Source organism: Solanum verrucosum, unplaced genomic scaffold (genome assembly GCF_900185275.1).
Source record: "Solanum verrucosum unplaced genomic scaffold, falcon-dt-bn FXZP01000032.1, whole genome shotgun sequence".
In the NCBI taxonomy this organism is placed as follows: Eukaryota; Viridiplantae; Streptophyta; class Magnoliopsida; order Solanales; family Solanaceae; genus Solanum; species Solanum verrucosum.
Window position 1 is genome coordinate 2,917,347 of NW_026020569.1, and position 11,235 is coordinate 2,928,581.

The 11,235-nt window shown below is 32.9% G+C and overlaps 2 protein-coding genes across 2 annotated transcripts; both read right to left on the bottom strand.

Annotated features, from left to right (window-relative positions):
- Positions 1 to 275: 275 nt before the first annotated feature.
- Positions 276 to 3,785, bottom strand: LOC125810858 (phosphoenolpyruvate/phosphate translocator 2, chloroplastic-like). The gene is made up of 8 exons (XM_049490354.1): positions 3,208 to 3,785; positions 2,527 to 2,679; positions 2,198 to 2,283; positions 1,819 to 1,903; positions 1,437 to 1,559; positions 1,261 to 1,338; positions 810 to 939; positions 276 to 684 (listed from the first exon to the last, which is right to left on the bottom strand). The coding sequence occupies exons 1-8, from the start codon at positions 3,745 to 3,747 to the stop codon at positions 608 to 610; spliced, it is 1,272 nt and encodes a 423-aa protein (XP_049346311.1). The 5' UTR covers positions 3,748 to 3,785; the 3' UTR covers positions 276 to 607.
- Positions 3,786 to 7,552: 3,767 nt separating this feature from the next.
- On the bottom strand, positions 7,553 to 11,232 carry LOC125811134 (uncharacterized). The gene is made up of 4 exons (XM_049490629.1): positions 11,068 to 11,232; positions 8,916 to 9,391; positions 8,038 to 8,282; positions 7,553 to 7,942 (listed from the first exon to the last, which is right to left on the bottom strand). The coding sequence occupies exons 2-4, from the start codon at positions 9,365 to 9,367 to the stop codon at positions 7,701 to 7,703; spliced, it is 939 nt and encodes a 312-aa protein (XP_049346586.1). The 5' UTR covers positions 9,368 to 9,391; positions 11,068 to 11,232; the 3' UTR covers positions 7,553 to 7,700.
- Positions 11,233 to 11,235: the final 3 nt, after the last annotated feature.

An 11,235-nucleotide genomic window follows, 5' to 3' on the forward strand; every position in this document is an offset into this window, starting at 1 on the left:
TTTTTAAGAATAGTGGACAAGTAAAAATGAACAAGCATAACAATATTGCTATTTAAAGAGATAAAATTTTATGAGTAATTTAGGGATGTCTGAAAGACGCAATAATCCCAGTTCACAACGTCGATAGCATTTGAAGGGAACTCTTTGATCACAGAAATAATTTTACTCGGGAAGAGTTTCATTAGGTATCTGTAAATTTAATGATTAGACCTTGGTATTATTGTGGAATTGGTATGAACAAAGGACTGATTGACAATGATCAAAGGTTAAAAAAGAAGAAGAAAGGATTGAAATTATATTTCTATATGAAAGTGTTTCCTATTTTGATACATAAATTTCCAAAACTCATGAGCCAGATCAGAATAATTCAGTTTCAGTCATAGGCCTTAGTAGTTGATTTAAGTATTGCACTGATGTACAAATTACACATCTTGAAATGCAATAACCATCTTTTGCCTTTCATTCTTGACTGGGATTCTCAAACTATTCTGCTAGTTCCTGACCTCATCTTCCTATTACTCGAACCCAATCCTCGAGTTCCTGTTTTTGGTTAACATTTTCTTTACAGAGCATTATGGCTACAGGATTTGGCAATTTTCTTCACTTGTCACACAACTTTTGGCTTCCGCTGTAATCTCTTTACTCTTGAATAAAGAAAGACTCCAGCTAGAGCCAAAGCAGTCCCTGAAAATATTGAACAGTTTCTCAAGCTAGATAATTACTACTCAACCAATCAATAGAGATATTAAGAAACTGATATACTTTTTTAAAAAAAAATAAAAAATCGCAAGTAGAGAATCAATATTTACCAAGGGAGTTAATTGGTGAGACGGGTGTTTGGAAGAAGATGACTGAGGATACAATGACTACCACTCTCTTCACACAATTACCAACTGCATGCGTCACTGGTGATACCATCTGTAGTATCATATATGAAACCTTCCACAAAGAAAAAGACCAAGTAAGAATGAAAGACGGATCCAACATATTCAAATTTGACGGGTTCAACTTTTAAGGTTATTGGCACTATATTCATTTTGCAATTACGGGTGTACAGTTTAATATTTTCAGAAATTATTATGGTTTTTCACACATATAGCTGTGCTCCGAGTCGGAAATACCGAGTTCAGTTGAACCTATTGCAAAAAGGCTGCATCGGCTTCTAGTCAGAATAATGATGCTTAGTGATATAGTTTTCACTTTTCAGAAGGCTCTAAAGCAAACAGAGCAGATTATCATGTAAATTTACAGGATGCTAACCTGTTGGTAACTGTGCAAGCAAAATCCAGCCAAAAGAAGTCTCACACAAAGTTCTCTGACATGTAAACCATGGCTTGCCTAGATTGAGACGGAAAATGAATCACATTGTAGTAAAAGTAGAAGATAAAAATCACTTCAAACATAGCTGGAAGTTAATATATACTACTACTACTTACAGCAGTATATTGTAGATAGGATGGAGTAAGCTTGATCCCTTCCATCAAAATGGCAACAGGTACCAAAAGGATGAATGAAATGATTGTGATCATAGAGAACAAATTGATATTGTCCAATGCCTCCTATTAGACAATCTTTATTGGTTAATGGTTTCACAAGACAAAATATTGCATCTCCAACAAATATGATAAAGTAAAGACTAAAAAAGGTAGCCCAGTGCCCGAATCATATTTCTTTCACCAGGGTCTGGAGAAGGGCCACACCCCAAGGCTATGACTCTCTTTTTTTAATATTAGAAGTAAGATGTCTGAATTTGAATACATATGATATTAGAATAATTGATAATATTTATTTTCCTAGCATCTTAATGTTTAGTGTTACCTCCTCTTTATCCATGAATTTTTTGCTAAATACATTACGCGATTGATTAGTCAGATTGGAAGCCATTGCACTGCCAAAGCCTATCCTGTTCCAAAGACAGAGAGTTCAGAATCAATGTATAACTTGCTATTAGGACCCCACAATAACAACAACAAATGTGCAAAACTATTAACAGGAGTAGATAGCGCAACAGTTAGGAAATTGGAGTCTTCTAAATAAGAACTGGTCGATCCATAAATTATACCATGAAGTTACAAAGGTGGTACACCTATGAACCGCTCCCCTACAGCGAAATAGGCACAAGGAAAGAGCAATATATAGACCGGTCTAGCCTACAGAAACGAAACGATAAAATGTACAAAATTAGGGAGAGACATACCAATTAAAAGAGGCCTCTGTCATTGATGCTAATGCTACTCCACCAACAATGGGAACCAGAGAAGATACAATCCAAGGAGATGGCCGCTACATGTGCAAGAGGATCACAACAAGCTCATCATTATAGATGCTAAATAAACTGAATTTCTAATGTAATACACAAAGGGATAAGAATCACATTGTCACAAAGATACATGAGGGTGTTTCCATAAAGTTATGCTACGCGGTTATAGCTTATATCACGTGTTTAATAAACAACTAAAGTGCTTATAAACCAAATCAACTGAATGTGATGTATCATGAAGAGGTAAGATTGCAAAAAATTTATACCTCTGCAAGAAACAGCGCGGAAAGAAGCACGGTGAAAAATGGTTCCATTGCTTTGATTGTGTGAGTGAAGGAAACTGCTACTCTCCCAAGACTGATGTTCGTTAAAACATTACCCAATGTGTGAATTGCAGCTAGTGTGAATATTGCTTTAAACTGGATATTCAATATATAAATCAAAACAAAGAAAGTTAGTTGTACTGAAAACAAAATTCTCATATATGAAAAATGGATCATTTTACGTGTGTTTGATATGACCGGATGTCATTTTCGGTGTAAAATGTTAAACAATATATATTAAAAAATTAATAATGATATTAACATATGGACTGTGTTTTGATGAATTTTGGCGTGGTAAAGATCAATAGACGTCGAAGCAAGTATTTTGAAGTTAAAGGTTAAAATAACTATTAAAAGAAGTATCTCATACAGTTTTTCTCATGAAAACTATTCTCTGTAAACAAAATACCAGAAAATACAACAACAGCAGTGATCTATGTAATCGGTCAGGGGAGAGTAGGATGTATGCACACTTTGCATCTAACTTTGTGGGATAGAGAGGTTGTTCAAAATAAGTGTAATCAAAGCAGGGTTGAAAGGAAAATACTGAATTTCAAAATAACAATATAAACAGAATACATAAAAAAAAACTACAAAGAGGCATCGGAGAGGAGAAAGATTAACTTGAGATTTACTGATTTTTGGTATCGGATGAAGACGAAATCCCCACATAAAGAGTATTAGCAACGTCCCACAGCCAAATTGTGAGGCCGTAACAGTCGCCGGAAATGGAAAAACCTTGAGTACCTGTTTGTTGTAAATATTATAACAGATATTCAAAAGGTACCAAATTCCAAACATCGCGCCAAGTTGAAGCGTCTGTATCACTTCCTTGGGCTTCACAGCCTCAGATTCTCCTGCATTTTCTGCTACAGCCCTAACTTTGAACAGATCCAGTTTACATGAATTGTTTACCAGAATAGGAACACTAGTTTTTTTAATCGAACAACTTTTTGGCTTGTGCAAAGCATAACGCTGAAGAGCTGAGTTGAATTTATTATTACTGGTAATAAAGATTTGATTGGAAGGTTTTTGAGGCTTTAGAAATGGTGTGGGAAGAGACATGTAAAATGTAGAGGTTCCCATTTTTTTTTTGTTGAGAGCTAAATCTAGTTCGAAACAGCTTATATCGACATTGATGGTTGACATTCTTCCATTGGACATTCAATTATACATATATCGGCTGTTTATGTTGGCAGCAGGGAGGAGATGCAACCATAATTATATTATTATTATATTCCTTCCCTCTCATTTTATATGTCGAGGGTTTGATAGGATGGAAATTTTTTATGGAAGATGTTCTTTATTGGAAAATAATTGAATTTTTTACTTCCTCTATTTCATATTAATTGAAAGCGATGGATATTTGAATTTTTTTTTATATTTATTTTTTCTTTTAATGAAATTTATTATATTCTAATAGGTAAATTGAACTACTTAAAAAGTACTAACATTTTATGATTACAACAGACAATAGTGGAAAGTTTTATTTAAAGTATGTCCTTAAATGTTTTTCTTAATAAGTGTGCATTGCTCACAAATTCAGTTAATATGAAATAGAGGAAATAATTTAAAATAATTAATCTAAAAATATTATTTTGAGAGTATTTATTTGGTAATTTAATAAAATACTATATGAGCAGGATGTGGAGGCTGAAAATATTGTGTGGATGAAAAGAAAACAATAAATTTGAAATATTAGTGATAATACTCCTGATATTCCTATTTGTATTAGAGAAATTATTTTTCTTATTGAACTAAATTTTTTAATTATTTTTTTTAGAGAAAATGATTTTTCCAAATATATATAGAAAATAAAATAGAGATAAATAGGAGATGGTCAAAGTTATCTCTTCATTTCTCCTGGTTGGGCCTTAAATATCTTATACTGTTACGCATGTCCCCCTTCATAATATAAGGGACCAGATTTTTTTGGTTAAGCCATAACCCTATTATTGGATTGTATTTTCTCTGTTTAAATTTATATGATATTGACGTATCGTTCTAATTTTGAGATTTAAACTTTAGATTTTTATTGTGAATTTGAATATAGAAGATCAAATTTTTTAAAAGTAAAATTTATGAAATTATTATAAATTATTATAATTAATAATTTTAAAAAATGAAGTGACTCTCAAAATTTTAATTATGTGACATAAATTAAAACGAAAAGAGTGGACACGGGCCCGCGTGGGGATTTATGACATTGAAAAGTAAAAATGAAGATTAGTATTATTTCCATGGTCACAAATGTATTTAGCTGACATGCATTGATGACTATTGATGTGGCAGGAAAAGCTCCCTCTGCCACATTTGTACAGAGTTTTATTTGCCTTTTTTTTTCGCTTTCAACAGTCTGTACAAAGTTCATTTGGCATTTGACATTTCGAATTTGATTGAACAACTTGCAAAACCAGCTTCATCCAGGAAAATGAGCTTATGATTATATATAGCTGGTATTTATTTCATGAGACCTTAAAAATACTTATGCTATATCAATTTATTTGTCTAAAGCTTAACTCAACAAAATTCGTAGACTATTTTAAACTATAGATATGTGACCTCAAACTTCACTTATTGAATTTCACCTATAAATTTATGTAATATATCACACAATATATACCACGTAGGATGCTGAGTATCAAGAATAAAGGAAAAAATAAAGGAAGACAAAAAAATTGAATGACATTTTACATAGATGGGGTGCTTATGTTGACAGGCAGAAAAGAATCACGTGTGAATTAAGGGAGTGAAGGATATGTGGTATTGTTGAATAATGAGACAAGGGTTAAGACCATCTCCAACCCAACACCAAATTTTACATTAAATTTTAAATTTGGTGTAAAATTTGGTGTTTTGAGCTCTAACCCACACTAATTTTTACACTAAATTTGATGTAACACTATTCATCACACCAATTCACTTTTTGAATATTTTAATATTATTTCATTATACAAACTTTTAATTAAACATTATATAAATTGTATGTTTTAATTAAATCTCTTGTATATTTAATTAAATTTTATGTAATATTTTTATAATATTAATTTTAGATATAAAATTTAGCCTTTTTATAAATTAATTTTTCTATTTATGACTTTTTTTTAAAAATTAAATTTATGTTAAATTCTACTATAAATTATAATTGGATATAACTACAATTAACCTTCACAAAAATTAAAAATGCAAACATTGCTCATTTTGAACTACGTAATACATTAATAGAGCATTTATGAGAGCACCGTAGTGATCTTGAAAGTTGAATATTTATGTAGAATTTAAAATATTTTTTTCAATTATGTAATGTTTATTTAATTGTATTTCATTAATGATTTCACTTTTATTTGTATTATCCATTATTATGTATAATGTATAATATTTTCTAGCAATTTATATTATTTAAAAAATTATGGTACAAAATAATTTTATATTAAACGATTATAAAAGAAAATAATATGAATTATATATGGTGAATGTTTTAGAAAGAAATTGTTTTATGAAATAAGAAATAATTATATAATAATAAAAAGAGAGAAAAAAATATTTTTTTTGTGTAAAATTTGGTGCAGTGGGTTAAAGTTGATTTGACCAAAAATAGAGTTGATACCAAATTTTGGTGTTTGGGTTGGAGATGCACTAAGACGAGAGGTTTTGTGGTCACCATCTAATGTGACCTGACTTGCAATCGACTATTCATGTGGCTTTCCAATTTCCTCAATGCCACACTAACACACACATACTTTATTTTCCCTCTTTTTCCATGTAATAGCTTTTCAATAGTTAGTCATGAAAATTAAATATTCCGTCCAGCCACAACCTCTCCTCAATTGTTTGATACTGAAACAACTAATAACGATTCGGCTCCTTTAATCCACAATTACTATTAACAATTCTGCTTAGTTTATTTTATTTAAAAATAAATAAATTGAAATTAAAATTGTATTTGGTCATACTTTTTGTAAAGAATATTTAAAATCTAAATGTATTTTTTAAAACTTGACTAATGTATCTCAAACATACCATCAAATATGCTATTTAAAAAATTAGCAACATTTTTTTTTACCTTGTATGAAATTTTTGAAGTTGGAGTTGTGCTTGGTTATAATTTTTGCAAATAATATTTGATAAAAAAAAAAAAAAAAAGGATCATTTCTATAGATATAAAATTTAGAGTAATTTAAAATAGGAAAAATATAGTAAAAGTGAAAACAAGAGGAAGAAAAAAATAAGTAAAAATTAGGCAAATGACATAGTATAAGAAAGAAATTACTTCTTTTCCCTACTCTTTCATTAATTACCAAAAATCCCTTTTTTTAGTGTTTTTCGGATACATAATATAGCAGTGTGGATACTTAATATAGCAGCGCGGATACTTTAATTAATAACGGACGGATACTTAAATTATTAAGTTGTTAGCAGCACGGATACTTAATTAACGGGCGGATGCATATTATAGCAGCGCGGATACTTTAATTAATAACGGGCGGATACTTAAACTAATAAAGTATCCGGTTAAGTTGAATTGGGGGAAAATAAGGGATTTTTGTATTTTAGTAAAAGAGTAGGGAAATATTGAGAATAGGTAAAAAAGTGTTGTGTATTTAAGTAATTTTTTCAAAAAATATAGCTTGTCCTGGTTCAGTTGACATTCAACATGCTTTTGATAATGTATAGCAAGCAAACTTGCTATTCCAGAAAAATAACCTGACCATCCCCTAGTTGATATTTTACCTAGATGAAGCTATACATCCTCACTGCCAAAAAAAAGATATAAAATCAAGTATGTTATGCCATCCAAGTCAGTTCATAGTACTTTCTAAACAATGGTAACTCATTCTGTTTAACAATTCAACCTGAAAGTTGTATAAAACTAATTTTTTAATAAAAAAAGGCAATGCAAGTAGCACAAAATCTGATTCCCCTAGGGTGACATAAAGAAGGTTTTATAATATCGAAAACAAATACCCTCCGAGTAGAAGCAATTCTTTACCTTTTTGTTAAATCTCAAGACAAAATTGTCTGATATCTACTCGTAGAATCAACAAAAAAAATAAGCACAACATCTAAAGGACGGACAGTGTACCCGACCACAAAAATTGGATATTCGTTGAAACATACTACACAAAACATTTGAGTCTGGCAAATGTCAAATAGCCAGTATGACCTCTTGCCTCACCAGAAGGCCTAATCACCACTGTAGGAGAAGAAGAACATTCAGTCCCATTGCTTCCTTCAGCAGAACCCTGCCTCCTCTTCCGTGGAGGACGCTCAATAGAATCTCCTTCATTTACTGGGCAGCTCTCTAGTATCTTTTGTCTAACTTCATAGGTGCGAAGAAGTACTTCAAATGTTCTTATATCTACGAAATCAAAAACACTTGCCACATGAGAGTCTGTAGTTTCTATAGTAGTGTTTTAAACTGAATGAGGCCAAGTCTCCAGGAAAATAACTTACCTGTAAACTGTGATTTGAGTGCTTCACATGAGCGTTGTACTTGCTCAATGCATGGAGAGAAGGAGCACAATACCCCATCTGGTTTCAACATTTTGCCAGCAGAAGGAATGGCAAGCCAAGGTTGAGGAAGGTCTAAGAATACTGAATCTGCTCTCCCACAAAATTCATCAGGGAACCCTTCGCCCTGTATATCTCTTACTCCTACTGTGACCAGACTGCTCAACCCTGTTTTTTCAAAGTCCTCCCTATATGCGGAAATTTTAAACACCGAGTTAAACTCACATAAAATGAAAATTATAATGAGCTCCTCTATCTCATTCTTCGTCTTTTAGATGGGTGCGCGGAGTTGATTGGAAAAAGAACGCTTTTCCTAATTGATATTATATTTGCATGAAGAGGCAAGTGTTGAACAAATTTTCTCTGTCAACTCTTGCAACATTTTTGTGCTAGTGCACAATGCTACATGGTGGTAGTATTACACTTTTACAACATAAAGGCTGCATGGGAAGATGTTTCTTTCCCGTGGCACTCTAGAGCCAACTCCTGAAACCTTATCACTTCTTAATCAAACAGCAAAAAGAAGAAAAAAAACATTTTGCTACAAGAAGAAATCCTATGAAAATGTTCTTCGTCAGTAGAAAGAGCCCTAGTTAAAAGAAGGATAAAATTTTATAACCTCTTGAGGAGTGCCCTACAACTAAAAATGTGTTTAACATGAGTTTTAAACATCTTCTAAAACTAAATTTCTGCACTAGAATGACTGTAAAGGATAGTAGATGCACTTAAACCAACAAAAGCTTGATAGAAATCAAACTAGAACAATTGACTACTTAATGACTGTAAATCCACAAATAAGTTCCTAGGTATTAGAGTCTTACCTAGCTGAGGCAGCTCTCTGTTCATGGAAATCAAAGGTATAAATATGGCCAGTGGAGGCAACAGCCCTTGCAAGCGAAGTTGTCAAAGATCCACTTCCAGTACCAGATTCAAGAACCACACAACCAGGAACGATCTCCAGGTACATAACAACAAAACTAATATCAGCTATATAAAGAATCTGGGTTCTGTGACTCAGTACTAGCGTCCATAGCTCAGGCGTTGGAGCTAACAAGTAAACAAAAGCACCTTTGTTACTCAAAACCTTGGACCCAAAAGGTTTACCTATCCATTCAGAATGCTTAAAAGCACCAAAACGATTCTGCAGAACCCCATCCTCACTGACCTTCACTGCTTTCATTGTGTCGTGCCTCTCATACACAATGACCAAATCTCCATCTTTAATAAAGCGCTTAAACGATAATTTATTTGCTGGGTCAATCGGAAGAATCATTTAGAATGGTTGAATCTTAATTACCTGCCAAACATAACCCAATAATTACTCGAGAGCTTCAAAAGTGCGGAAAAGGAAACAGCAGAAACCCAATAAAATATGCAGCTTGAAAAACAGAACTGTAACCTTAACAATTCGTCAAGCCTAGAGCTTACGGGTTCGGTCAACCCTATAGCTTTAATCCAAATCTTGTATTTGTCTTAAGAAATCCATTGAAAATGTGCAATGCTTCTTGTAGTTAAAGAATACTAGGCTTGCTATATATTACATCCCATTAGCATTAGGGGCACTATTTCTTCTAGAAACTATGTACTGTCCCACGCCTTTTCCTAAAAGAATGTGCCAAACCTTGAGTACTATGAAATTCAAATCAAGTCATTTGCCCAAGTTTTAGAGGGGGGAAACGAATTGTTTTGGCCTTTTATCCTTTCTCGGGATTGAGATACGTGCTTTCTCTTCTACTACTCTGAATAGTTCAAATTAATACAATGATTAAGAATAATTGCCTATCTAGATGCGGAGGCCAATCTAAATACAGTAAAGTACTGCTCACATATTAATCCTTTCATCAGGTTGATTAAGCTTCTTGTTTAGGATCATGCTTCAACTCCTAATTAATATGATTATTTTTGCTCTCTTACCCCCAAGCTCATGCCATAAGGGACGCTCCATACCTCAGCAGAGCTCACCTCAATGCATTTGTCTCATCTCGCCTTTCTTATAATGGTAGCATTCAAATCAGCTATAATGGTTGTTCCTTCCACCAATACAAGTACCAAATAACATTATCTAATCTTTTATCTCTATGTTGAGATTTGGACACTAATCCCTAAAAATTTTAACCACTTTATCAGTTTATTGACCGCTAGGCTAATTACTTGAAATAATGATCATCCTTTTAGCATTAAAAAGTACAATTTGATATCGTCTACATCCTCTAGATAATGCAAACAATAAGTTTTAGATCAAGTTCTCAGCACGTTCTATGACAGACTCTTGTAAAAACCACCAGAAACCAGAGGAAAACCTGGGTTCACCTGTACTGACAATCAGAAAGAACTCCAAAAATATCATATTATCATAACTAAACACTGGACCTAAAATTAGTCAACCTGTTTAACCTCAGTTAAGCCACTCAGAGAAATTAGTCCTATTCAGCCATCATATATAATCCATTGAATATGTGCAATGTAATATATAGCAAGGCTAGTATCGTCTGCTAATTTCAACATAAGCCCTTTCTTATGTATTGATTACAATTTGTCAAACATAGTGTTCTTATCTCATGATTTCAATAAGTTAACAGAATTATAAATAAGTATAAAGTTGTGCACTCACTTTTTTCAAACTCTACATACCCTTGATATGTGTTCTTATAAACGACTTCAAAGACAGAAAATACCCAGAATCAAACAGAGTATGTACGAGATTCTTCTATGCTCTCAGTTTTAATGGAAACAGGTTTCAGCCACTGGGAAATATGAAGATGGAAAAATGGCCAGATGTTTTCTTAGTGTTTTTTGTGCTCTGTTTGCTTTCCTTTGAAAAAAAAAATCTTTTAAATCGAACTGTAATTTTAAGCTTTTGGTATACCATGACAACCCAAAGTAACTACAAACAAGCATGCTTTTTTCTGAGCACAGTGAAAAACCCAATTCAGAGACGAAGAATTTACATAGAGTTGTGAGAAGTATACTTACAGATGCCGATGCTACAGATTCTTCCGACGATGAAGGCCGGAATACTGTACGAAGAGCGAATAGACGCTGCGGGGTCTGGGCTTGCTGGGTTTCGCACTGGTGGGTTCGAGGAAGAAGACGAGGCGGGGTCTGGGGTATACGTATGTATTGTTGTTCGTATTGGTGGGT

Excerpts from the sequence above, each read along its gene's own strand:
- LOC125811134 (XM_049490629.1), bottom strand. The coding sequence starts at position 9,367 with ATGATTCTTCCGATTGACCCAGCAAATAAATTATCGTTTAAGCGCTTT. Across the intron at positions 8,283-8,915 it reads CAGAGAGCTGCCTCAGCTAG|GGAGGACTTTGAAAAAACAG; the intron begins GTAAGACTCTAA and ends TTCCGCATATAG. Across the intron at positions 7,943-8,037 it reads ACTCAAATCACAGTTTACAG|ATATAAGAACATTTGAAGTA; the intron begins GTAAGTTATTTT and ends TTGATTTCGTAG.
- LOC125810858 (XM_049490354.1), bottom strand. The coding sequence starts at position 3,747 with ATGTCCAATGGAAGAATGTCAACCATCAATGTCGATATAAGCTGTTTC. Across the intron at positions 2,680-3,207 it reads CAAAAATCAGTAAATCTCAA|TTTAAAGCAATATTCACACT; the intron begins GTTAATCTTTCT and ends TTGAATATCCAG. Across the intron at positions 685-809 it reads CTCACCAATTAACTCCCTTG|GGACTGCTTTGGCTCTAGCT; the intron begins GTAAATATTGAT and ends CAATATTTTCAG.